At 41.7% G+C, this 23,785-nt stretch overlaps 1 protein-coding gene across 6 annotated transcripts in view; it reads left to right on the forward strand.

Annotated features, from left to right (window-relative positions):
• The window catches only part of LOC126417188 (ral GTPase-activating protein subunit beta), a 395,509-nt gene that overhangs the window by 133,066 nt on the left and 238,658 nt on the right, over positions 1-23,785 (forward strand). For all 6 annotated transcript variants that reach the window (XM_050085090.1, XM_050085092.1, XM_050085093.1 and 3 more), the window contains 2 exons: positions 7,478-7,627; positions 15,727-15,986. In XM_050085090.1, the coding sequence (XP_049941047.1) occupies positions 7,478-7,627; positions 15,727-15,986 (410 nt within the window). The remainder of the gene's footprint in view (positions 1-7,477; positions 7,628-15,726; positions 15,987-23,785) is intronic.

Consider the following 23,785-nt stretch of genomic DNA (forward strand, 5'->3'; position numbering starts at 1 on the left):
CTGGATGTAACTGTCACCAGTCCTGAGTTGTAGACACAGCAGCCTTTCTTATCCACGATGATTGCTAGTAAGCCGTTGGGGTACTGACCAAAAATACGCATCCGCAGTGCTGTCCCTGGCGGGAGACGAAATAGAGCAGAACATAATGGCAGGTGAGAACCTGGATGGAGAGATGGAGCAGCATCTGCAGCTGGCACCTGTAGAGCAGCTCAGCAGGGCTACGAGAACCAATAGGACTCATCCAGTAGGCCATGAGGAGAAACTGTAATGCCTCCTCAGTGGGAAAGTCCTGCAGATATTTTTTTCATTTGTGTTAATGGTGCAAACGATGTGCGTGGCCTCCTCGTTCAATAGAGGCTGAATGGGAGGGGAACGAACATGGCAAATGCCTGAATGCACTCAGAAATGCCTGGGACAGGAACTGAGGTGCATTGTCAAAAATGAGGGTAACCTGGAGACCTTCCAAAAAAAAAAAAAAAAAAAAAATTCTGTGACTTTTGTGGTGGTCGAGAGGCACCGGACCATGTATGGAAAATACAAAAATAAGTAAGTGACAGTCAGCCAAAAAAACATTCAGAAATGTATTTGTAAAATCAACATGGGTATGTTCCCAGGGCTGGATTGCTGGGATCATGGGAAGAATGAAACTTCAGGAGTTGCCTGTTAACTAGCACGCTGGGAACATGCAGCAACCAAATGCTCCAGCTTCTGGTCAGTGCTGGGCCGGTACACTTGTCTTCGAGCCAAGTCTTTATCACGGGAAACACCCCAGTGACCCTCAAGTAACAGCTGTAAGACTACCCGCCATAGACTCCCCAGAATAACCCCCCTGGAAGCTACGATATTTGTGGAGAGGAGGAGGACCCAGTGTAAGAAGACCAAGAGATGATGGCACCAGACAAAGTAGTTATGAAGCAGATCGGAAGTACAGCCCAGAGGATGAGATGACCGAGCCTGCTGGACGATGCAGACAACCTGCTTGAGAGGAGTGTCAGACACTGTGTCCTTGGCATTCGGGTACTAGTGATTGGAAACTGCATGTGATGCTATTTCAGATAGTGTTGAAAAATGGTGGAGGGGGGGAAGGGTAGTGGGGGCACTTTCCACGCTAAACATCAACTGTTGATACAGGCCAAAAGATGTATTAAGACCCATGATACATGTGGACTTGTCATCCAGGGGTAACCAGTGACATGCTTCAGAAAGATCAAGTTTTGAGGAGAATTGACCCCCTGCTAAGTGTATGAACAGCTTGTCTGGACATGGCAATGGGTATGTGTCAACTACGGACTGTGAATTCATGGTGGTCTTAAACTGCTGCAAAGTCCAGAGGATTTCATGCTGATAGGGATGACAAGGGGTGTGGCCTATTCATGGGAGGAAATGATGCAAACCATCCAACACTGCCTTGACTTGGGAGTGTAGGGCTACAGTACTCTGCCAATCTAGGATGAAATGACTAGTTAACGTTGTGTGTGCCTGAAAGTCTGTGGTGCATCCTAGGCCTTTGCAAAGATATCCTGAAATTCTGAGCACAGAGATCCCAATGATTGGTAGGGGATTTTGGCAGATACCAACTGAATGGAGTCTGTGACTGAAAAGCCAAAGGCCTGAAAAGTATCAAACCCGAAAAGATTTGCTGAACCAGCATTGTGGATTACAATAAAGGTAATTGGCTGACTCATTAATCAATAGGTAACATCAGCTGTGAATTGGCCAAGCAAAGGGTTTGGCTGTTTACCTTATCCCTGCAGGCACCTGTTTACCAGTGACAGCAGCGTAGAGTTGAAGTCTGAATATGTTTGGGCATTAAGCAAGGAAACTGCTGTGCCGCTGTCTACCTGCACGTGCAACCGTCGTGAGAGAACCAAAACCTCAATAAAAAGCTTGTTGGAACCCTGATTGGTAACTGACCCTGACAATGATGCTTCCTGGATTCCATAGCCATTTTCTCTGATGCTGCATTCTGTGCAGTTGATCTCTAGACTACCTGGCCTTTTTTTGACACTTAGGACAGATAGCTCAGCATTGGGGACACACTGATCTGTCATGTTGGGAGTAAAAAGATGCACTTTATGACAACAGAGATGGCAGCTGGAACATTGATCATGTGCTGTGCAGGAGCCACTGGATTGGCCAGCTTGCAGTGCCACGATATTGTCCTCCCTGGACACAGTGTAAGCTGCTGGGCAACCCTGTACCACGGCAATGCTGAACCGTGTTCCCTGCTGCTGACTAGTGGCATGTGATGTAATACAACTGGGCAGTGGTCAAAACCTCTTCAAAGGAGGGGTTTTGTAATTGGAGGGCATGTTGAGGGATTTCCTTGTCGAGGGTGGAGTGGATATTGTCGAGGATGGAGTGGATGATAACTTTGCGAACCATGATGTCTGCATATGACTCTTTTGACTTGCCTGTGACAAAATGGCACTTGCTACTAACGCCATGGAGGGATGTGGCCCAGGAATGATAAGACTGTTGGGGCCAGTTCTTGTAGTGGTAGAATTCAACTTGAGCAACCATGATGTGCACGCGGCAGTGATAATGGGAAGACAGTAAAGTGCATAAATTGTCAAACGAGAACGAAGACTGTTCCTGCAATGTGACCAACTGCCACAACACCTGATACAAGGTGCGATAAATCCGTGACAGAAACAGTACACAAGTTACCTACACATCCATAACTTGGAGGGTGTGGAAATGTTGCCATAGGCAGTGTTTGTACATTTCCAAATCTTCTGCTGCCTCATCAGATGGCAGGAATGGAGTAGCAAGCTTAGCTGGAGATGAAGGCACAGAGAGCAATGCTGACACAGCCTGTTGCATGATAGTAAGGTTGCACCACCGTTTGAAGCAGAGACTCCATGTCACAAAAAGACACAAAAAGCAATTGCACAAGGGAACCCATGAAAAAAAAAAAGACCTACTCTTTGCTAGTGTGTTCTGACAACAAGAACACAGAGATAATAACAGACACATCACCTTATTACATCTAAAATACTTGTACAAGAGGACAATTGCCACAAAGTGGCTTAACTACTAGTCCAATAAACTGGTTGAATGTCAACATACGACTGAGAGTGAGGTTGGCCGGGCCGGCCCTATAAGCCCTCTGCTGGCCGGTAGAGTGCATTACAGAGAGGCTGCTTGTGCATCCAAGAGTGGAGGCCTCTGTCAGTGCTAGTGCCTACTGAGTTGTGTGGCACACTGTACAGCTGCTTTCCTGGATCGTGAGTGCAGAATCTACATGGGCCACCACACCTCTCAAGTACAGTGTTTCCAATGTCCATTCATACATAGGTTGTTATGCCAGAGGTTGAGTAGTACATGGCTCTTGTATACATCTGTCTATTTGTCTATCTATCTAACCTCTCATCTTTCACTGTATTTCATTCTCAGTGTGTGTTTCTTACACTTGGGTGACATTAATCACATTATCTTTTAAAGTTTCATGTAGGTGCTGACAATTTTGTTTTGCTTATGCCTTCAACATTTAATTGACAGATTGAGATCATAGAGCCAAGATATTTTGCCTTATGGTCTTTTAGACAATCTTTTCATGTATTTTTGGGAGTCATTGTGATTTGCAGTAACCAGGAGGTTCAAGGATTAGCTTGTAGCCGATATTATGCTGGTTGATGTAATTCATAACAAGTGCTGTCAAAGGTGCATCATGAGGTGGTGAACAGTGTCGTGATATGTGCATAAACATCCATTAAATTAAGCATGAAAACTATGTCATTAACTAAAATAAATGATTTTATTTTCATGGCTGGGGTTCACAGTCATATAAGACTTTTTGAGAGACATATTTGTGTCGTTTGGCAGTTAAAAAATAAATTCATTATAAAATACGCTGTCACTATTCTGAGTGTTTAGCCATTTTAGAGCAGAATACAGTGAACATTTTGTGCTTAAGCACACGTCAAAATTTTAAAAATTTCAGACGTGTCATCCATACATCACCCACCCTATAAGTCATGGTGATATACATCCTTGTCTGATATTTTTAAAAAATTATCATGCTTAAGCCCAAAATAATCACTGTATTCCACCTGTAAATGGCAAAACAGCTGAAATTGCAATTGCAGATTTTATAAATAAATAATTTTTGAAGTGAAAGGTGATAGTAATCTCCTTAACAAAAGAAAATGAAGGAATCTGTTATGAGACTGGTATAGTCATTTATTGATGATTAAAGTGTGATATCAATAAAAGGGAATAACAATTAGAGATTTTTGTCTCTCACACTGTTGCTAAAAAATTTGTTACGAGCTTAAAGGGGAATGTCAGTATCTAATCAAAGACCAAAGAAAGGTAGGTACATGGGCTTCAGGTTGTTGAGCAATAAGTAAAGCTGAGACTCTCTTGTAATATTTTTTTACTGTTACTATATTATTTGACATAAGCAGTGAAATTAACGTGATTACCAAAGTTACACAGCAGTTTGTTGTAGCATTGAGTAAGTTTTTCCATTTCCTTGTGGTGAGAAATGGGACACTTCTTTTCAAGCTGCTGTTTTAGCTTTTATTTCTTTATCTTTTGAAGTTCATGCTGTACATAGATGTTTATCCAGTAGGTTTAAGGTAAAGCTGCATGTTAAATAGTTACATTTATTGTCTAGATTGCGACTCAGCACAAAAAAGTCTCATCAATATACTGCATTTCACTGGCTGAACTAATATATGACGTATTGACACAAAGATTTAACCTGTCTTTCTCTATTTCTTCTGTTTTAAGATTACAGATAAATTTTCCACTTATGAAAAAGTAGACACTTTGATATTAGGTGAACGGGAATCATCTTACTTGTGTCACACCATAGTTAATTTTACACTGTGGTCTTCATCTTAATGTCTTCTAACGCACTCAAACAAAGGGTGCTAAGGCAATCTGATTTCTCCATGAATTGCCCATCTTGCATCCACAGTAACACGAGAGAGGGAGTAGATTTATATTTATGGTTGGGAACACTAGGAAATAATTAACTATAAAACAAAATCATGCACTGATGGCAACTAGTCTGTCTTTGGTAATTATTTGTGTTAACGTTCCTTGCATTGGTGTTTATTTTGTAGTGATTTCTTCTTCATTTATCCTGTGTAGCTCCATCTGTCATGTTTGTACTATTTCATTGTGGATTATTCATTTCTAATTTCACAAACATAGTCCCTTGCTGCTAATTTAATTCCAATCATACTCTTTGGTGTACTATTTAAATGGAACAGCAGTCTTCCTTTTGCATCTCAGGCTCATTGTCATCATCTTACACTTTCATCATTTTAATTCGAATGTTTCATCGATGATGCCTTATGATGATTTACCATTGCTGCTTGGCTTATAGTCATGCGTGCAAATTTCTGGAGGCATATGTTCAATTCTAAGAAAATTTATTAATTTCATTGGTAAAATATTCTTCAGTTCTGCTAAATGTGCTTTGCTCATTGTTCACTATTTCTCTTTTAAGATTAAATGATGGTGATTAACACTCATAACATCATAGATTTTCTGTTATCGCCTTTTACATCTTTGTTGCCTTCTTGCTATTAATTTCCCACATATTTACCTTCTTTTGATTATTTCCATTTTTAAAATTTATTTATTTTTGTAATGGTGAGCATCTCAAGAAATAATTTTGGTTTTATTTATAGAGCAAGTAATAATTAAAAAAAATATATTTTTAAAACTTTTTTTAATGAGTCCTCATAAATCTTTTGCCATAAGTCCTTAACCACACTTGCAAAGCAAGGAGCCTAACTGAAAAATGGGGAAAAGAGCAAAGGATGATTTTTACCCATTTGCTTTGACCCACGATATCATATTTTGAGTAAACAGGATAATTTACACAAGTTACTAAGACAACCACAGATAACATTTAATAACAAGTCAGTTACATTCTTTAAAATGGTGACCACAAGACAGACCATTATGGTTAGAAACAAACCTAAAAAATACATGAAATATTTCAGTTACCTAATAAAATGAAATTAATGGGACAGCAGTAGGAATCAGGGAGTCTTGAGCAACAATCGCAGAATTGGAATCGAATTTTTCACTTGACCTATACATCTCAGATGAAGATAGTTATATCAGACAGCCCCACTCACCACCCACACCTGGAAAATAAACAAATGAAAAAAAATGAGAAAAGGCACACACACAAAATCCTCTATAATAAATTGAACAAAAAAATGCAGAAAACACAAATTAAAATTGAATATTTTGCTAGACCTGTGTAGCTCAAACGGAAACAGGGATACCAGACACACCTCCACAAAACAACATCATAATCAAAAAATAATACACACATAAGGATAAAGAAAATGAAAATAAAAGAAAAACACACAAATGGAATCGCAGCATACGCTGGAACTATACAACTTGAATGATGACAGTGATACAAGACAACCACCAAAAAAGAACTAGATAGTTGAGAAACTGCACACATGATAGCCTATAGAGTAAACTGAACAAAAAATTGCACAATTGGAATGGAATTTTTCGCTTGCCTATGTAGCTCAAACAAAGACAGAAATACCAGACACACCAATACATAATGAGGACATAACTGAAAAATAACACAGAAAAATTCCCTAAGAATAAACCTAGAAAATCCAAATATTTTTAGAAACCTTTTTTCACTAATGACCATTTGAACTGTGCCCTTAGTTTTGTGTATAACCTCACCTTCAACAAGCTCACCACATTACTAAAAGAGCCAAGTAATAATAAGAAACAACAGGATAATTGTAATTACTAATTGTTCCAATCACAACAATTAAACTTGTGCTGTTAAGTTCATGCCTAATCTCACCCATGGAAATCATGTTAAATACAGAAAGAAACAGCCAAATATTTGTGAAAAAAAATAAAAGTACAATCTTTACGTTTCTCTATCAACAATTTAAGCTGCGCTCTCAGGTTTCACCCAGACCACACCCTTGTACATCACGACATATTTGGAATAGGTAGCATAATTTACAAACACTATAGATTACGGTAGTAACTAGGAAAGCCACAGATAACATTCAGTAACAGAACACTTACATCATTCGTACTGTAAACTCATGACGTCTCACAGGACTACAGGGTTCAAAGCAGACGGGTGGAATCTTACTGTGCACTTCGCACGAAAAATGAATAAATTGACAGTGTAGTTTCATTAATTCGAAACTTGTTTGAATGGACCATAAAATAATTATCAGTTCTCAAGATAATAAATGTTCAGCAAAATCTTCTGTGTAAATAGATGAGAAACTGAAGGTCACTGCTGTTACAGAATTGTTGAGTTAGCCTCTCATGTGTCATCGGTTGGTTCTTGTAGGCAACAGACAGACAGTTATGTACATCATTGGTTTAATTAATGAGAAGATAATTGTGGTATAATTAATTACTATTACATCAGAACCTTAGATTTTTCAGTGATGTATACTAAATATAGATTTCTCTGCAACACTTTTTTAAAATTATTTTACAGCAGTTTTAAGTCTTGGTTCTGATACAAGGAACCCTCTTGCTCCTGGTCGACCAAAGTGTAACAGCATCTTGCACCTCTTTGGGGAATGGTTGTTTGAAGCAGCTAACATAGGATGTGAGGGTGCGTTCCAGAACAGGTCAGCTGCCACAAGTAAGTTTTTAAGTGCCAAACTATGAATAATTTAAATTACTGTTACTTTAAGAGTACAGGAGACCACTCACCAAAAAGCCCCAAAGCATTGAGTCATTGAGAGGTGCATTCGCAAGAAAAAGAGTGAGCGTGATAGCTATTGAAGTAAATCCACTTTCAATCTCAAGCAGTTCAAACCACACACACACACACACACACACACACACACACACACACACACACACACACAGAGAGAGAGAGAGAGAGAGAGAGAGAGAGAGAGAATCAAACACTTGTGCCCCTACAGAGTGCTGGCTGGACACACAATGCTAAAGGATTAATTCCGAAAAATAGCAAGTTTTCTGTCTTTTCTGTGTGTGTGCCTTCCTATAGCTCAGACTCAACACTTCTGCTCTTTGGTGAGTGGTCCCCTTTACTTCTAAAGTATTTACATTCTAACAGATATTCCCTGTGATACACTACTGGCCATAAAAATTGCTACACCGAGAAGAAATGCAGATGATAAACGGGTATTCATTGGACAAATATATTATACTAGAACTGACATGTGATTACATTTTCACACAATTTGGGTGCATAGATCCTGAGAAATCAGTACCCAGAACAACAACCTCTGGCCGTAATAACGGCCTTGATACGCCTGGGCATTGAGTCAAACAGAGCTTGGATGGCGTTTACAGGTACAGCTGCCCTTGCAGCTTCAACACGATACCACAGTTCATCAAGAGTAGTGACTGGCATATTATGACGAGCCAGTTGCTCGGACGCCATTGACCAGAAGTTTTCAATTGGTGAGAGATTTGGAGAACGTGCTGTCCAGGGCAGCAGTTGAACATTTTCTGTATCCAGAAAGGCCCGTACAGGACCTGCAACATGCAGTCATGCATTATCCTGCTGAAATGTAGGGTTTCACAGGGATCAAATGAAGGGTAGAGCCATGGGTCGTAACATATCTGAAATGTAATGTCCACTGTTCAAAGTTCCGTCAATGCGAACAAGAGGTGACCGAGACGTGTAACCAGTGGCATCCCATACCATCATGCCAGGTGATACGCCAATATGGCGATGACGAATACATGCATCCAGTGTGCGCTCACCGCGATGCCGCCAAACACGGATGCGACCATCATGATGCTGTAAAGAGAACCTGGATTCATCCGAAAAAATGACGTTTTGCTATTCGTACACCCAGGTCCATCGTTGAGTACACCATCGCAGGCGCTCCTGTCTGTGATGCAGCATCAAGGGTAACCGCAGCCATGGCCTCTGAACTGATAGTCCATGCTGCTGTCAACATCGTCGAACTGTTCGTGCAGATGGTTGTTGTCTTGCAAACATCCCCATCTGTTGACTCAGGGATCGAGATGTGGCTGCACGATCCGTTACAGCCATGCGGATAAGATGGCTGTCATCTCGACTACTAGTGATACGAGGCCATTGGGATCCAGCACGGCGTTCCGTATTACCCTCCTGAACTCACTGATTCCATATTCTGCTAACAGTCATTGGATCTCGACCAACGCGAGCAGCAATGTCACGATGCGATAAACTGCAATTGCGATAGGCTACAATCTGACCTTTATCAAAGTCGGAAACGTGATGGTACGCATTTCTCCTCCTTACATGAGGCATCACAACAACGTCTCACCAGGTAATGACGGTCAACTGCTGTTTGTGTATGAGAAATCTGTTGGAAACTTTCCTCATGTCAGCACGTTGTAAGTGTCACCACCAGTGCCAACCTTGTGTGAATGCTCTGAAAAGCTAATCATTTGCATATCACAGCATCTTCTTCCTGTCAGTTAAATTTCGCGTCTGTAGCACGTCATCTTCTTGGTGTTGCAATTTTAATGGCCAGTAGTGTAATAATTTAAATTACTTTCTTGAATTTCTTACAAACATTTTAAATTATGGAGAACTGTTCTAAATAGCTTGTAATGGAAAACTTGGTGCTAAGTGATAATATAATTCTGTTGAACTGTGGAATATTCTAACATGAGAAATATATCAGATCACAATTGCACACTGGATTGTTGAGATCAAGCCATATTTCACAGCCGCACCAACTAGGTGAACAGACACTGACTACTAGTTGCTGGATACCAGAACAAACACTAGTGGTCTCTTGATGTTGTGTGTCATATATAGATATAACCTATAATTAACCCACTTCACAAACTACCCAGAATCCTTACAAAGCACTGCTTACTCTGTTAACTGTGCTACTGCCATAAAATTTAATTAATAAGATGTATTGTTATTTGTAGTAAATGTCTCATCAAGTACCTCCAAATTTCTGTAATTAATAACTACATGATGTTCAGAAAATCCATTTGGTAGTAAACAGGTTTATGAAACTTTACAAATAATGTAAGAAAACTTTCATAGTTGCTTTAATGAACACTTTTTTTTCTTTAGTGGTAATAATCACAGAACATAAATAAAAAGTGCCTGATTGTCATCAACAGCGATTTCTTACATAGTTGTTTCTTTGTGTTTTGTGTGGGTTTCAAAAACCCTGAAACCACAGTGGATTTGGTTTTTCTGGTAATCCGTGGCTGTACAGCTGATGGAGAAATTCACTCGATTGGACAGAGAAGTAAACTGCAGATCATTCAAAGCCCTTTATGGCTTTCTGTACAGCATCATTAGCTTTGTGGCCAATAGGCTCTCCAATTAGCTTTCATTTACAGTATGATGTCAAGCTGTGGATCTGCTGCTGTTGCTCCAGGAGACATACGAATTTAGCCTCCATGCTACCGAGCCTTTTACCTCGTCGCCAATGTTATAGCCGCGAGCGACCGGTGAGGGGTGCATGGCAGAGAATGGAGACACGAGGCTACCAGGTGGGGGAGCTGCTGGAGGTACCTCTAACTACAAACAGACAGGACAGACAAACAAGTAGGGGGCGACACACACTACGACTGACCACTACACAATATGAGACAAGCAAGCAAGAACTGAGATGATAAATTCGGTGAGACAACAACAATGCAGGAACACTCCAAACAATGGCAGTAGGTATATCAACGTGCGGAACTGGAATGCAGGATGGCTGAGATGCACATGTGAACTGTGGCAAGCACCAGACTGCCAGGGTAGCGCCATGCGGCCATCTAAATGCCTGACTGTGGGAAGCGCCATCGGCCGTGGATTTCACACGGTATGGAAAGTGGCGCACTTGCATGGCATAGCTCGTGCCACAAAGACACACCAGAGCACTGACACCTCAAGTGGGTATCCAGGTGTATACCCTCAGCACGCATTCAACTTCCGCTCCTTCCGACTCCAGACCCCTCCACCCCAAAGCCTGTGCGTAGGGGTGGAGACACCTCGGATAGTGCTGTGTTGGATGGAAGCAGGGAACGGAGGGAGACCCTGTGGCATCGACTGCCAGCGGTGGCTTGGGAGAGCCATCCATGGGAACCACCAAAACTTCACTGGAGGGGCAGGGCATCGCATGGTGTTTTCGATCCTTGTGGTTGCGGGAAGCAGTGCCGGCGTGCCTGCAGGGAGCCGGTGCCCGTTGGCAGTGGGGCTGACTCGAGGGCATCAGGCAAACCAGAGGGAGGCGGGGGGGGGGGGGGTTGGGGGGTTGGAGAATGTGAGGTGCCATGAAGGGGTACGAGGCTGGAGTTGGTTATGGTGGTGGCACTGGAGCCCCTTCTGTGTCTGTCCCAGAGTTGGTTATGGTGGCACCCCTGGAGCCCTTTCTGTGTCTGTACCAGAGTTGGTTATGGTGGCACCCCTGGAGCCCCTTCTGTGTCTGTACCAGAGTTTGTTATGGTGGCATCACTGGAGCCCCTCCATAGGTCGTGACTACTGTGGTGGGAGTCCAAGCAGCCTTGCCCCCATACGAGTAAGCCCACACGACTTTGCCCGGGGTGTAGCGCTGAGAGGGTCGGAAGTGGGGTTCAGATGGTGTGAGCAGATGGAGCAGGGTCCATGCTTGCTGCCCATGGAGGAGTTCAGCAGGACTATGACCATCAACCGTCTTGGTGTGATTAGGGTTCAGGAATAAGATGAGGGTCAACATGGTGGCAGAGGATTTCACCACTTTTGTCAGCTGTTGTTTAAACATCCTGACCAGTTGCTCTGTAGTGCCATTGGAGGACAGATGGAACAGAGGGGTGCAGATGTGTTTGGTACCATTGGCCTCACAGAGCGTGTGAAGGAGGCTGCTGTGAATTGGGCGCCATTATCGGAGACCAAGGTACAAGGCAGGCCTTTGATGGGGAGAACATGAGCCAAGGCTATAAGTGTGGCATGGTGGACGCCATGTGCACCACATACAGGTATGTGGACTATGCATCCACAATGAGTAACCACATTGATCCCAAGAATGGGTCCAGAAAATCGAGATGGATGCAGTCCCAGGGCCGACAAGGCATGGGCCAGGGGGCAAATGATTGCGGCAGGCTGGCCTGGTGACGCGCACACACTGTGCACCCACGGATCAAGAGTTCGATCTTGCCACCGATGCCAGGCCTGTACACATGCCGGCAAGACAGTGCCTTCATACTGGACATCCCCCGGTGTCTGCGGTGTAGCAAGCGTAGATTGCAGTGGCACAAATAGGGTGGGATGATCACAACTGAGTACTTGTGGGAGAGGTGCTGCCAGGGGCTGAATTCAGTTTTCAACCAGAGAGTCAGATAGGTGGGCCAACCATGGGTCACATAGCGGAGAACATAGTGCAGAACAGGTGTGCTGCGTATGCCAGAGGTGACCAGTGCAGCCGTGATGGTAAATCCATCCAGTGTATCTTGGTGGGCCATATCAGTGTGAAAGCAGAGGACTTTCTGGTTGTGAAACTTTTGAATGGCGAACACAATCACCAGAGGCTCTTTCTCATTCTGAGCATAATTACTCTGTGCTGGGGATAGTGTCCGGGATGCATATGCAATGGGCTGTTCTGAGCCATCCACATTCCTGTGAGCCAGGACTGCCCCAATAGTATAGGCCGAAGCATTGGGCACCACAACCAAGGGGCCAATGGAGAGAGGGGTTCAGACAAGGGGTGGACTTGAGCATAGTTTTCAAGCGGAGAAAAGCATGATCACAGGCAGGAGTCCAGTTAATGGCACCCCTTTGCGACACAAGTGATTGAGAGGCTGTGCAACATCAGCAGCCAGGGTAAAAACTTTAAGTAGCTGTTAATCTTGCCCAAAAAAGCCTGGAGGTCAGATAAATCCTTGGGGCGGGGAAGGGCATTGATGGCCGCGAAGTTGTGAACTGTGCCCCAGGTATTCGACTTCTGGTTGAAAGAAACTACACTTTTCCAGCCAAGAACGTAAGCATGCATCCTGCAGAGCATGAAAACAGGTATCAAGGTTATGCATATGCTTGTGGCGTGTATGGCCAGTGAGCAAGATGTCATCGAGATAATTGACACAAGCCGGGATGGGCCATGTGAGCTTTTCCAGGTACCTATTGAAAATTCCCGGCACCAAGGAAATACCAAATGGAAGGCCCTTGTATTTATATAATCTGAAAGGCGTGTTGATGACCACAATGTTCTGGGATTCCTCATCTAAGGGTAATTGGTGGTAAGCCTCCATCAGCTTGATCTTAGAGGGATCTTGGAGAAGTACTCGCCATGAGCAAGTCCGAGAAGGTCTTCCTGCCAGGGACTGGGTAAGTTACAACCAGGGATTGTGCATTGATTGTAACTCCGAAATCCCCACATATGCAATCCACCACCACCAAGGGAGTCACCCAGGCACTCACCTACATGGGCTCAATGATGCCAGCAGCCTGCAGTTGATTGAGTTCTTGCTTGACTGCTGGATGCAAGGCCACTGGATTGGGTCAAGTCTGAAAGAACTGCAGCTGAGCAATGTGTGCCTGGAAGTCCGAAGCACAGCCTTAGTCAGACTGAAACAGAGAGGCATAGGCCGGCCACAGATCGTCAAGGTCCTGGAACGGGACGACAGTGGAAATGACCTTATCTTCATCAGAAATCAAAATGCCAAACAGAATGAAAGCATTGAGTCCAAAAATGTTTGAAGCCAAGGGATGGTCAACCACCAGTAGAGTCAGGAGCCGGGGAACATGTTTATAGGTGGCCGCTATCGAGAACTGCCCACAGAGGGGAATAGAACCATCACTGTAAGCAACCAATCACCGAGAGGTGGAAGACAGCTCCGGGAAACCCAGGCGTGTATGCATCGCCAGATTGATCAAGGTGATGGTGGCCCCGTGTCAACCTGGAAATGAACGTCCATGTTAAAAATGTGGAGTGTGAGGGACAACTTCCACGTCAATGGGGCGACCAGTGAGATGACTGACTGCAGCATGTGCACGGTATCCTGATGCCCTGTGGGTGGGGAGTGAGAGTGGGATGAGTGGCTGCAACAGACAAAACGGAGATGGTCATCTTTCTGACAGAACATGCACATCTTCCAGTGATGGGGACAGTCTGTGCGAGAGTGGGTGGAAAAGCATCATGGGCGAGATGGAAGCGATCGATGCGACCACCAAATGAGGTGCGACTGGTGGCTCTGAAGCCATAGAGACATTGCACAAGGAGGAGTCTTGTCGATGTTGGTCTCTGTGGGCTGTACCGTGCCGATGGTGTGAGGGAGGCACCCGCGAGGTGGACTCTACTGCTGCCACCTGCGGCCTCGACATGAGACGCTTGTTTGCCACTTCTGAGATTTCAAGGGAGTGGGCTATGTGCAGATTCTCTTCCAGTGAGGGGTTATTGAGTTTCAACACAGGTTGAATGATCACATCGCGAATTAAGGAGTCCATATATGATGCCTTGCAATGTTGATTGGTGCAAATGAAGTTGCATTTGCGGCTGAGACCCTGCAAATCTGTGACCGAAGAATAGTACAACTGACCAGGCTGTTTATGGTACTGGTGGAACTGAAGCCGAGACACCACGACATGGTAGCGCTGGGAATAGTAGTTAGTCAGCAGCACACATATCTCGTTAAAGGAGAGAACCACAGGGCCGGGCAACAGTGTCAACTTCCTGAGCTGAAAGAATATGTCTGGTGATGCACAGCACAAGAATAACGGCCGCCTGCAGGGAGTCATTTGTGACCTGAAACACTGTGAAATTTTGTTTCAGATGATACAAGTATGTTTCCCAGTCTTTCTTAGCATCGTCAAAGGGCAGAAACGACAGCGGACATGGGGAAGCATCAGAAACGGGGACACCCAGGAGCTGGTGCGGGAGGGCATCCTGTGCTCAGACTTTGTCTGACAGCAACTGCAAGGGTTGCTGTTAGACTTCTAACTGGCACTGCTGCTGCTGCTGCATGAGATACTGCTGTTGCTCCAAGAGACAGATGAACTTAGCCTCCATGCTGCCGAATGTTCTACCTTGTCGCCAGTGTTATAGGCGTGAATGACCAGTGAGTAGTGCAGAGCAGAGAATGAAGAGGCGAAGCGACCAGGCAGGGAAGCTACTGGAGGTATTGATAGCTAAGAACAGACAGGACAGACAAACAAGTTGGGGATGACAGACACTATGACTGACCCAGACAAAACAAGAGGCAAGCAAGCAAGAACTGAGGTGACAAACATGATGAGACAACAACAATGCAGGAACACTGCAAACAACAACAGTAGGTATATCAACACACAGAACTTGAACGCAGCAGGGCCGAGATGCACATGCGAACTACAATGAGTACCAGACTGCTGGGATAGCATCATGCGGCCACCCTAAATACCTGACCTCGGGGAAACACGATAGGCTGCGAACTTCACGTGGCACGGAAAGTGGTGCACTCAAACCGTGAGGCTCGTGGTGCAGGCGAGCGCCGGAGCACAGTATCCAGGTCCATACCCGCTGGCGCGCATTCCACTTGCGCACCTTCCGACACCAGAATGTATTTACTTATTTTGCTTTACTCTGACATTATTGACACAGTATCGAAACAAATATTTTGATTTTGCATTGAACATGTTATTATGCCATCATTATTTCACTGACGTGTATGAAAGAAAAAATAAATTAAATGGCGTTTATTACCGATTTGGACTTATATTACAATTTAACATTTTTGGTGTTCAGTTTTATGTTGTTAGTGTATGAAACACTACAAAACGACCAATAACTTATTCAGAAAAAATTCGTGCAGGGCTTGATGGGAACTCTTCTAAACGACCAAGTTCAGTCCTTGTTGATAATCGGAAAGGGAGCTTCTCCCAGCCAGCATCATTGGCAGATGAGTCTGAGCCACCCTTACCACCTGGTGGAGGAAAGTATGAAGCTGGTCGAGCCGAGGCACTGGGAGCACTATGCCGCATCTTCTGTGCTAAGAAGACTGGTGAAGAGATATTGCCAGTATACTTAGCACGCTTTTACCTTTCCTTGCAACAAGGCTTGAGAGTCCCTGAGGTAAGTATTTTTGTGAGAACTTTTTACATTACTGCTGGTCCTCAATTTTATTGATAATCTAAGCAACTCTTTGGCCAGTACTCAGAGACTTATGGTTACCTGCAAACTTACATTAGCAAAACAAAAGGCCAGAATCACTTAGAGATTGGGAGGGGCTGTGTGATTCAGATGCATTAAAATGAGTACTAAGCTGTTGAAAAAGGTTACACTGATTCCGAAGCTATTGAGAAAAATTAAGAAAGGAAGTATGGTAAAAGAATAAGCAAATGGAAGAAAGAGGAGCTCCTGCCTTCCTGGCAGTGTTCTATGCCTTTCTTTTTGATTTAGTCATAATCACATTAAAAATGATGACTGTGGTAAAACTTTATAGATGTCTGAAGCCACTTACAAAACATTGATATGTATTGCACACATATATGTGCTACTGAAATCTATACAAGAAGTGTATTTACTACTACAAAACTTGCCATAGCACATACTAAAAATTAGTTTTTAAGAAAAGTGTGCAGAATGGCATTTGGTAAGTTGTGGTGTTAACAGATTACATAAGATGACAGAGAGAATGACAGAATTGTGTCGATAAACGTCATCTTGGTCTTACCCGTGGGAAAATAAATGACAGCGTAATGAAACAACACCACTACCACCATCACCACCACTGCAAAGTTTTTTGTGTGTGCCCTAGACTCAACAATAGGATGAGAAAAAATTAAAATCTGTACCTTTTTCCGATTTCTATTTGCAATTTATGTAAAGTAAAAATCAAGATATGTGGGGTTCATATCTAAGTGTCATAAGTGGTATTTGGTGAACAATGCATTACCATACATTAACATGGCATCAGTGAATAAAAACATATATAGTTGCAATGCAGTAGATTCAAGTTTTTTTCTTTCATTTGTATTTGACAGTGCTTGCATTGATAATGGATTTTTTATATATGTATAATTAATTGTTCATTACAAATCAATGTAAAAATGATACAAAACAAAAAATTATAGAAATGTTACAATGCAAAAGACTTGTTTACAAATGAATCCTTATCTTCTATTCTATAAGTTATGAAAGCAATAAAAATGTGTTTAAAACTGAATAAATACATAAAAAGAAAAACGGGAATGAACTAGTCATTTATGTTGAAATGGAGACGTGGGTATTGTTGCTTACATGCAGTAAGCTGACTTTTGTGCTGCACTCACATGCTGTGTTCAAGATGGAGGTGATGGTGATGGTGTGGCTATGAGAATTCATAGGGTGCACATTTGCCCTAAATATATTTATTCTACACAAAAGAGTCAATGAACAGTTGACATATGAGTAGTTTGCAATGTCTGTTAAATGACAGGTTTCTGAATATTTGATATGACAAGCAAGAGCCCTTTTAATGGAGAAGGGTATTTTATCGTTGGCTGAGCAGAAAGAAGGAAAAACATTGCCACATGATACACTGCAAAAACTAAAGAGTTGCTTCTAAATTCCATTTATATTAAAGAAACATACCAAGAAGCACCATTCTGATCCACTCAGTATACCAATTAGGTTTCTTTCAGAGTATGCTGATGCAATAGCTCCATACTCAACAATCATATACAACCGCTTGCTAGACAAAAGATCCATACCCAAAGACTGGAAAGTTGCACGGATCACACCAATATTCAAGGAAGGTCGCAAGTGTAATCCACTAAATTACAGGCCCAGATCATTAATATCAATATGCAGCAGGATTGGTAACATACATTGTATTCGAACATCATGAATTACCTCAAAGAGAATGGTCTATTGACACACAGTCAACACGAATTTAGAAAACATCTTTCTTGTGAAGCACAACTAGCTATTTACTCACATGAAGCATTGAGTTCTATTGACAAGGGATTTCAAATTGATTTCATATTTTAAGGTTTCCAGAAGGCTTTTGACACTGTTCCACACAAGCGGCTTGTAGTGAGGTTGCGTGCTTATGGAATATCGTCTCAGTTATGTGACTGTATTTGTGATTTCCTGTCAGAGAGGCTACAGTTCATAGTAATTGACAGTAAGTCATTGAGTAAAATGGAAGTGATTTCCGGTGTTCCACATTGTAGTTTTGTAGGCCCTCTGCTGGTCCTTCTCTATATAAATGATTTACGAGACAATGTGAGCAGTCATCTTAGGTTGTTTGCAGATGATGCTGCTGTTTATTGTGTAGTAAAGTCATCATAAGATCAAAACAAACTGCAAAATGATTTAGAAAAGATATCTGTGTGATGTAAAAATTCACAGTTGTCCCTAAATTTTGAAAAGTGTGAGGTCATCCACATGAGTGCTGAAAGGAATCCATTAAACTTCGCTTACATGATAAATCAGTCAAACCTAAAAGCTGTAAATTCAACAAAATACCTGTGAATTACAGTTATGAACACCTTAATTTGGAAACAACATGTAGAAACTGTTGTGGGGAAGGCAAACCAAAGAATGTGTTTTATTGGCAGAACACCTAGAAAATGTAACATAACATATCTACTAAAGAGATTGCCTACACTACACTTGTCTGTCCTCTTTTGGGATACTGTTGTATGATCTGGGAACCTTACCAGATAGGATTAATGGACTACATCAAGACAGTTCAAAGAAGAGCAGTAAATATTGTATTATCCCAAAACAGGGGACGTAGTGTCATGGACATGACACAGGATTTGGTGTGGACATCATTAAGAGAAAGGCATTGTTTGCTGCAGTGGAATCTTCTCACAAAATTTCAATCACCAACTTTCTCCTTTGAATGTGAAAATATTTTGTTGACACCGACCTACCTAGGTAATAAAATATGAGGAAATTGGATCTCGCATGGAAAGATATAAATGTTTATTTTTACCGCACGCTATTCAAAATTAGAATATTAGAGAATTATTGTGAAGGTGGTTCAATGAATGCTCTGCCAAGCACTTGAGTGTGATTTGCGGAGTATGCGTGTAGATGTAGATGTGGATGAAATACAGCGGACCTTCAGCAATTGGATCCAGCAGTACAGCCCAGAACCTTGGAAGCAGCTTATACGCTGGAAAAGCTTCACAACACACATTGTGTTTGTTAAATAGCACACTCTCTTTGGTAGCCTAAATACTCGTTAAAAATTTTACAACTGCCCCTGTTCATGAGATATTGATAGCTAAGTTACCTGACAAGTGTAATGGTGTAGTTTCTCAGTGAAATGTTATATATTTTATTTAAACATCTTGCTTTAGGCTATTCATGGCCCCATTTGAAGATCAGTACTGAGAATACTCAAAGTAATTTTTTTTCTCTCATACAGATTTTGATGCAAACCTTCTTTTGTTTGTTTACTAATGCCTAGGTTGCACTGTGTAATGAAAAACTCAATTTCACACCTCCACAAATTGAAATAATGTGCTACAATTACCGCACATTACGTGTAACTAAATTTTCACTATTTTCAACTGCATTACAAAGAAATGTATTTCAATCTTTGTTATAAAAATTGTGACTAATTGTTAAAGTGACTGTGTTTGGAAATACATCTGCATTTTTGCCTTTTCTTATCAATGAAATGGCATGATGATAATATATATATAGCCTATATTATGGAATTTGTTTGCGTGATTTAAAGTCTGTAACCAGGTTTGAATTGTGGCAAAGAGATATGGACTTATAACACAAACACTATTCAAAAACTGATTCTTGCTCAGTGAAGAGTTAAGAGCTGTCTGTTGAGATACCAGTAAAGACTAAGAAACAAACAACTTGATAAGTCAACAAACATGAATGGAAGACACAATTCTACATCTGCATCCATACATTGCATGGCAGAGGGTACTTCCCATTGTACCTGTTATTAGAGCTTCTGCCTTTTTAGTCGTGGGTGGAGTGTGGGAGGAATGACTGTTTAAATGCCTCTGTGTGTGTGTGATAATTCATCTCATCTTGTTCTCCTAATTCCTACAGGAGCGGTACGTAGGGTGTCCTAGTATATTCCTGGAGTAATACTTAAAGGAGGTTCTTGAAATTTTGCAAGTAGGCTTATGTGGGATAGTTTGTGTGTATCTTCAGATAGTGCCAGTTCAGCTGATTCAGCATCTCTGAGACATGCTCCCCATAAGTGCCTGCCCTTCTGTGTATGCATTCAGTATACCCTCCCTAGTTAGTCCTGTTTGGTACGGGTCCCATGACTTGAGCAGTATTCTAGGATAGGTAATGTAGGTGATTTGTAAGCAGTCTCCTTTGTAGTCTGATTGCATTTCCTTACTAGTAAACTGAAGTCTGGCACTTGCTTTACTTATGACTGAACCTTTGTGATCATTCTGTTTCAGGTCCTTACAAAGTGTTACACCTAGGTATTTGTATGAGTTGACTGTTTTCAAATGTGACTCACTGATACTGTACTAATAGAATACTCCATTTTTTTTAATTTTTTTAAAGTGCACAATTTTACATGTTTGAACGCTTAAAGCAAATTTACAATCTTTGCACCACTTTGAAATCTTATTAAGATCGCACCGAATATTTGTACATCCCAACACAATTCCCTGGGGCATACCAAAATTTACTTCTACATATGTTGATAACTCCAAGATAACATACAGCATCGTCCCTACCAAAAAAGCCTCAGTCCAGTCACAAACTTCACAAGATACTCCATACAATAGTATTTTAGAAAATAAGCATATTAGTGGTACAGAGTCAAATACTTTTTGCAAATCAAGAAATACTGCATCTACCTGGCTCCCATGATTCATGGCTTTCATGATATGTGAGGAAAGTGTGAATTGGGTTTCACGTGATCAATGTTTCCATCATCTGTGGTATTTGGCATGGAGGAGGTCATTCTGTTTGAGATACATCATTATGTTTGCTCTCACAATATGTTCTAAGGCTCGACAATAAATGGAGTTTTGTGGATTGCTTTTGATACCCTACTTGTAGACCTGAGCTTTCTTCCAACTACTTGTCACTATTTTTTGCTCGAGGGATCTGCAGTGGATTATAGTTGAAAGAGGGGCTAACTCAACCAAAAGTTCAGTGTAGAATCCATTAGAAATTCAGTTGGGCCCAGGAGCTTTGTTCAGCTTAAGCCGTTTCAGTTGTTTCTCAACACTAATGACAATAATGTCTATATAAATCATCTTTGCAGTGCAGCAATAATTAAACCGGAGCTATACCCCAGGATTTTGATTTGTAAAGAAACAGTTGTAAACCAGGTTGTGTTTCCACATTTTGCTTTGCTACTCACAGTTTCAGTCCCAGTTTTATCCGTGAGTGTCTGAACATTAACTTTGGTAGCGCTGAAAGGCTTTACATATGACCAGAAGTTCTCTGGGTTTTGTGACAGATCCTTCGATAATATTCTGCAATGGTAGTTGCTGAAGGTGTCATGCATTTCCCTCTTAACAGGCAAACACATTTCATTCAGCATCTCTCTGTCTGTAGCCCTATGCTTTGCTTCACACCCATTAAGGTAAAAGCAGGACAGATGATGGGGGAGGAGAGACGCCTCTCTTCCAAGAAATTCATCAGCAGACATTGTTCTGCATGCGATGCTCATTGTTGTTGTAAGCGCTGGTGAGATCAGATTATTCTCAAGTTTTTATCCTTCAGGAGTGGAAAATATAGGAGAAATTTAAGAAAATAGCATTTTGAGGCCAAGATAAGTCAAGGAAATTTTTCGCAATTCCTTTTTAATAGTATGTACTAGTAAATACGCGCCTAGTAGCTTATAACTTGTATTTAGATTGTGTAGTAGAAACATTGTAGGTTATGTCGGTTGAGTAATGGCTTCTTTTGATAACATTTTTGGTGAAAATGAGGGTGCGGCATCTGTCCCTATGAAAACGGACAGATGACGCACCAATACTGTGGGACATATGCCGCAATGTTTGCAATGCTAACAGGAGTCTATACGTTTTTACTTTACAGAAAAATGCCAAGAAAACGCATTAGGACAACAGACAGGGGAAAATGGACTGCAGAAGATCTATTAGAGCCAGTGAAACTAGTGAAAGAGAAAGGTTATGCTAAAAGGAAAGCAGCTCAAATGAAAAATATACCAGAACGAACATTAAGGAGAAGACTTGCTACACACAATTTCAAGACAGCAGGGTGTGGACCATCATCATACTTGGGTGAAGATGCAGAAAGGAAATTAGCTGCCCATATAAAGAAATTGCAATCGTGTGGCTTTGCTCCCAAACCGTCAGACATCAGGCAAATAGCTTTCAATTTAGCTGATCAGATGGGACTGAAAAACAAATCAACAAGGAAAAGAAACTTGCACAGAAAGATTGGTTGCTCTCATTTTTAGAACATAATGAGGACTTAAGCATCAGAAAAGTGCAAGGGCTTTTTGTAGCCAGAGCAATTGGAATGAACAGAGATGAAGTCAATTCTTACTTTGATCTGTTAACACAAACGTTGACTGAAAATGGGCTTTTGGATAAACCAGGTAGTATCTACAACGTAGACAAAACTGGTCTACAATTAAACAATGAACATGGTAAGGTTGTTGCGGCAAAAGGAAGCAGAGATGTCCATGCCATTATTTCTGCTGAAAGAGGAGAGACAATAACAGTTATTGCATGCTGTAATGGCGAGGGAAATTTTTTACCACCTTATTGCATTCACAAAGGAGTGAATAAAAAACAAAATGCAGAAGACAACGTGCCTCGAGGATCAGTTGTTATGAGGAGAGAATCCGCTTATGTCAACAGTGATATTTTCGTGGATTGGTTCATAAACCATTTCCTTCCTAGAAAGGCGCCTGGCCCTGCTCTGCTTCTGTTAGATGGCCATGCCTCTCATATGAATTGCGTCACCCTTTTGGATATAGCTATTGAAAATGAAGTGTCGATAATTAATTTGCCTAGCCTCGCGACACACTTTTACAGCCACTAGACCGATCATTTTTCAAACCGCTGAAATCCTACTTTAAAGAGGCTTGTTATTCATGGATTGTAGGTAGTGCAAGAAAAGACAGAGGAATTACAAGGCAGCAATTTGGAGAGTTGCTCTTCAAAGCGTGGACTCATGCTGCCACTGTCCAGATTGGTGTATCCGGATTTACACCTGCTGGAATTATCCCGCTTGACATAGGAGTAATTCCAAACCATGCCTTCGTTCAGACATTAATAATACTGATCTCCCAACTGCTGCAGATGTCTCTAATGATCTGACTCCAGATGAGCCATCAATGATCAAGGTCTGAAACAAAATGTGTTAAGAGAACTTTGGCTACTCATCGACCAACTGATCAAGGCAGCTGCTGTGTAAATGACAACTCAGTGACACCTCATGGAGAGACTCCATCAAAATTGCTGGAAAAGATTTCACTTGTTCCTATACTGCATCAGAGAAATCAATCCAAAAGAAAGCAATCAGCAACAAATATAACATCCGGCGATTTTATAGCAACGAAAAGAAAGGGAACCACTGATAGAAACAAGAAAGGAAAAGCTCTTGCCCACAAAAATGTAGCAGCTAAAAGAAATCAAATCCCCAAAACCAGAGGGGAAAAAACTGTCAAAGAGGCGTCTGTTTGAAGACTCAGTTTCAGAAGAAGAAGAAGAAGAAGAAGAAGAAGAAGAAGATGATGATGATGATGATATTTCCCCACATGATAGTTCCTCCAATGAATTAAATTTCGAAGAAAATGAATGTGTAGAGTGCCTTGAACTTTATCAAGAAACAATGTCTATCTCTGACTGGATTCAATGTGTAGGATGTTCTAGGTGGCTTCATGAATCATGCACTCTCCATGAGAACATGTGTCGTTTGTGTGGATATCTTAAAAATAAACTTAAAAAACAAAA

This window comes from Schistocerca serialis, chromosome 8, assembly GCF_023864345.2.
Source record: "Schistocerca serialis cubense isolate TAMUIC-IGC-003099 chromosome 8, iqSchSeri2.2, whole genome shotgun sequence".
In the NCBI taxonomy this organism is placed as follows: domain Eukaryota; kingdom Metazoa; phylum Arthropoda; class Insecta; order Orthoptera; family Acrididae; genus Schistocerca; species Schistocerca serialis.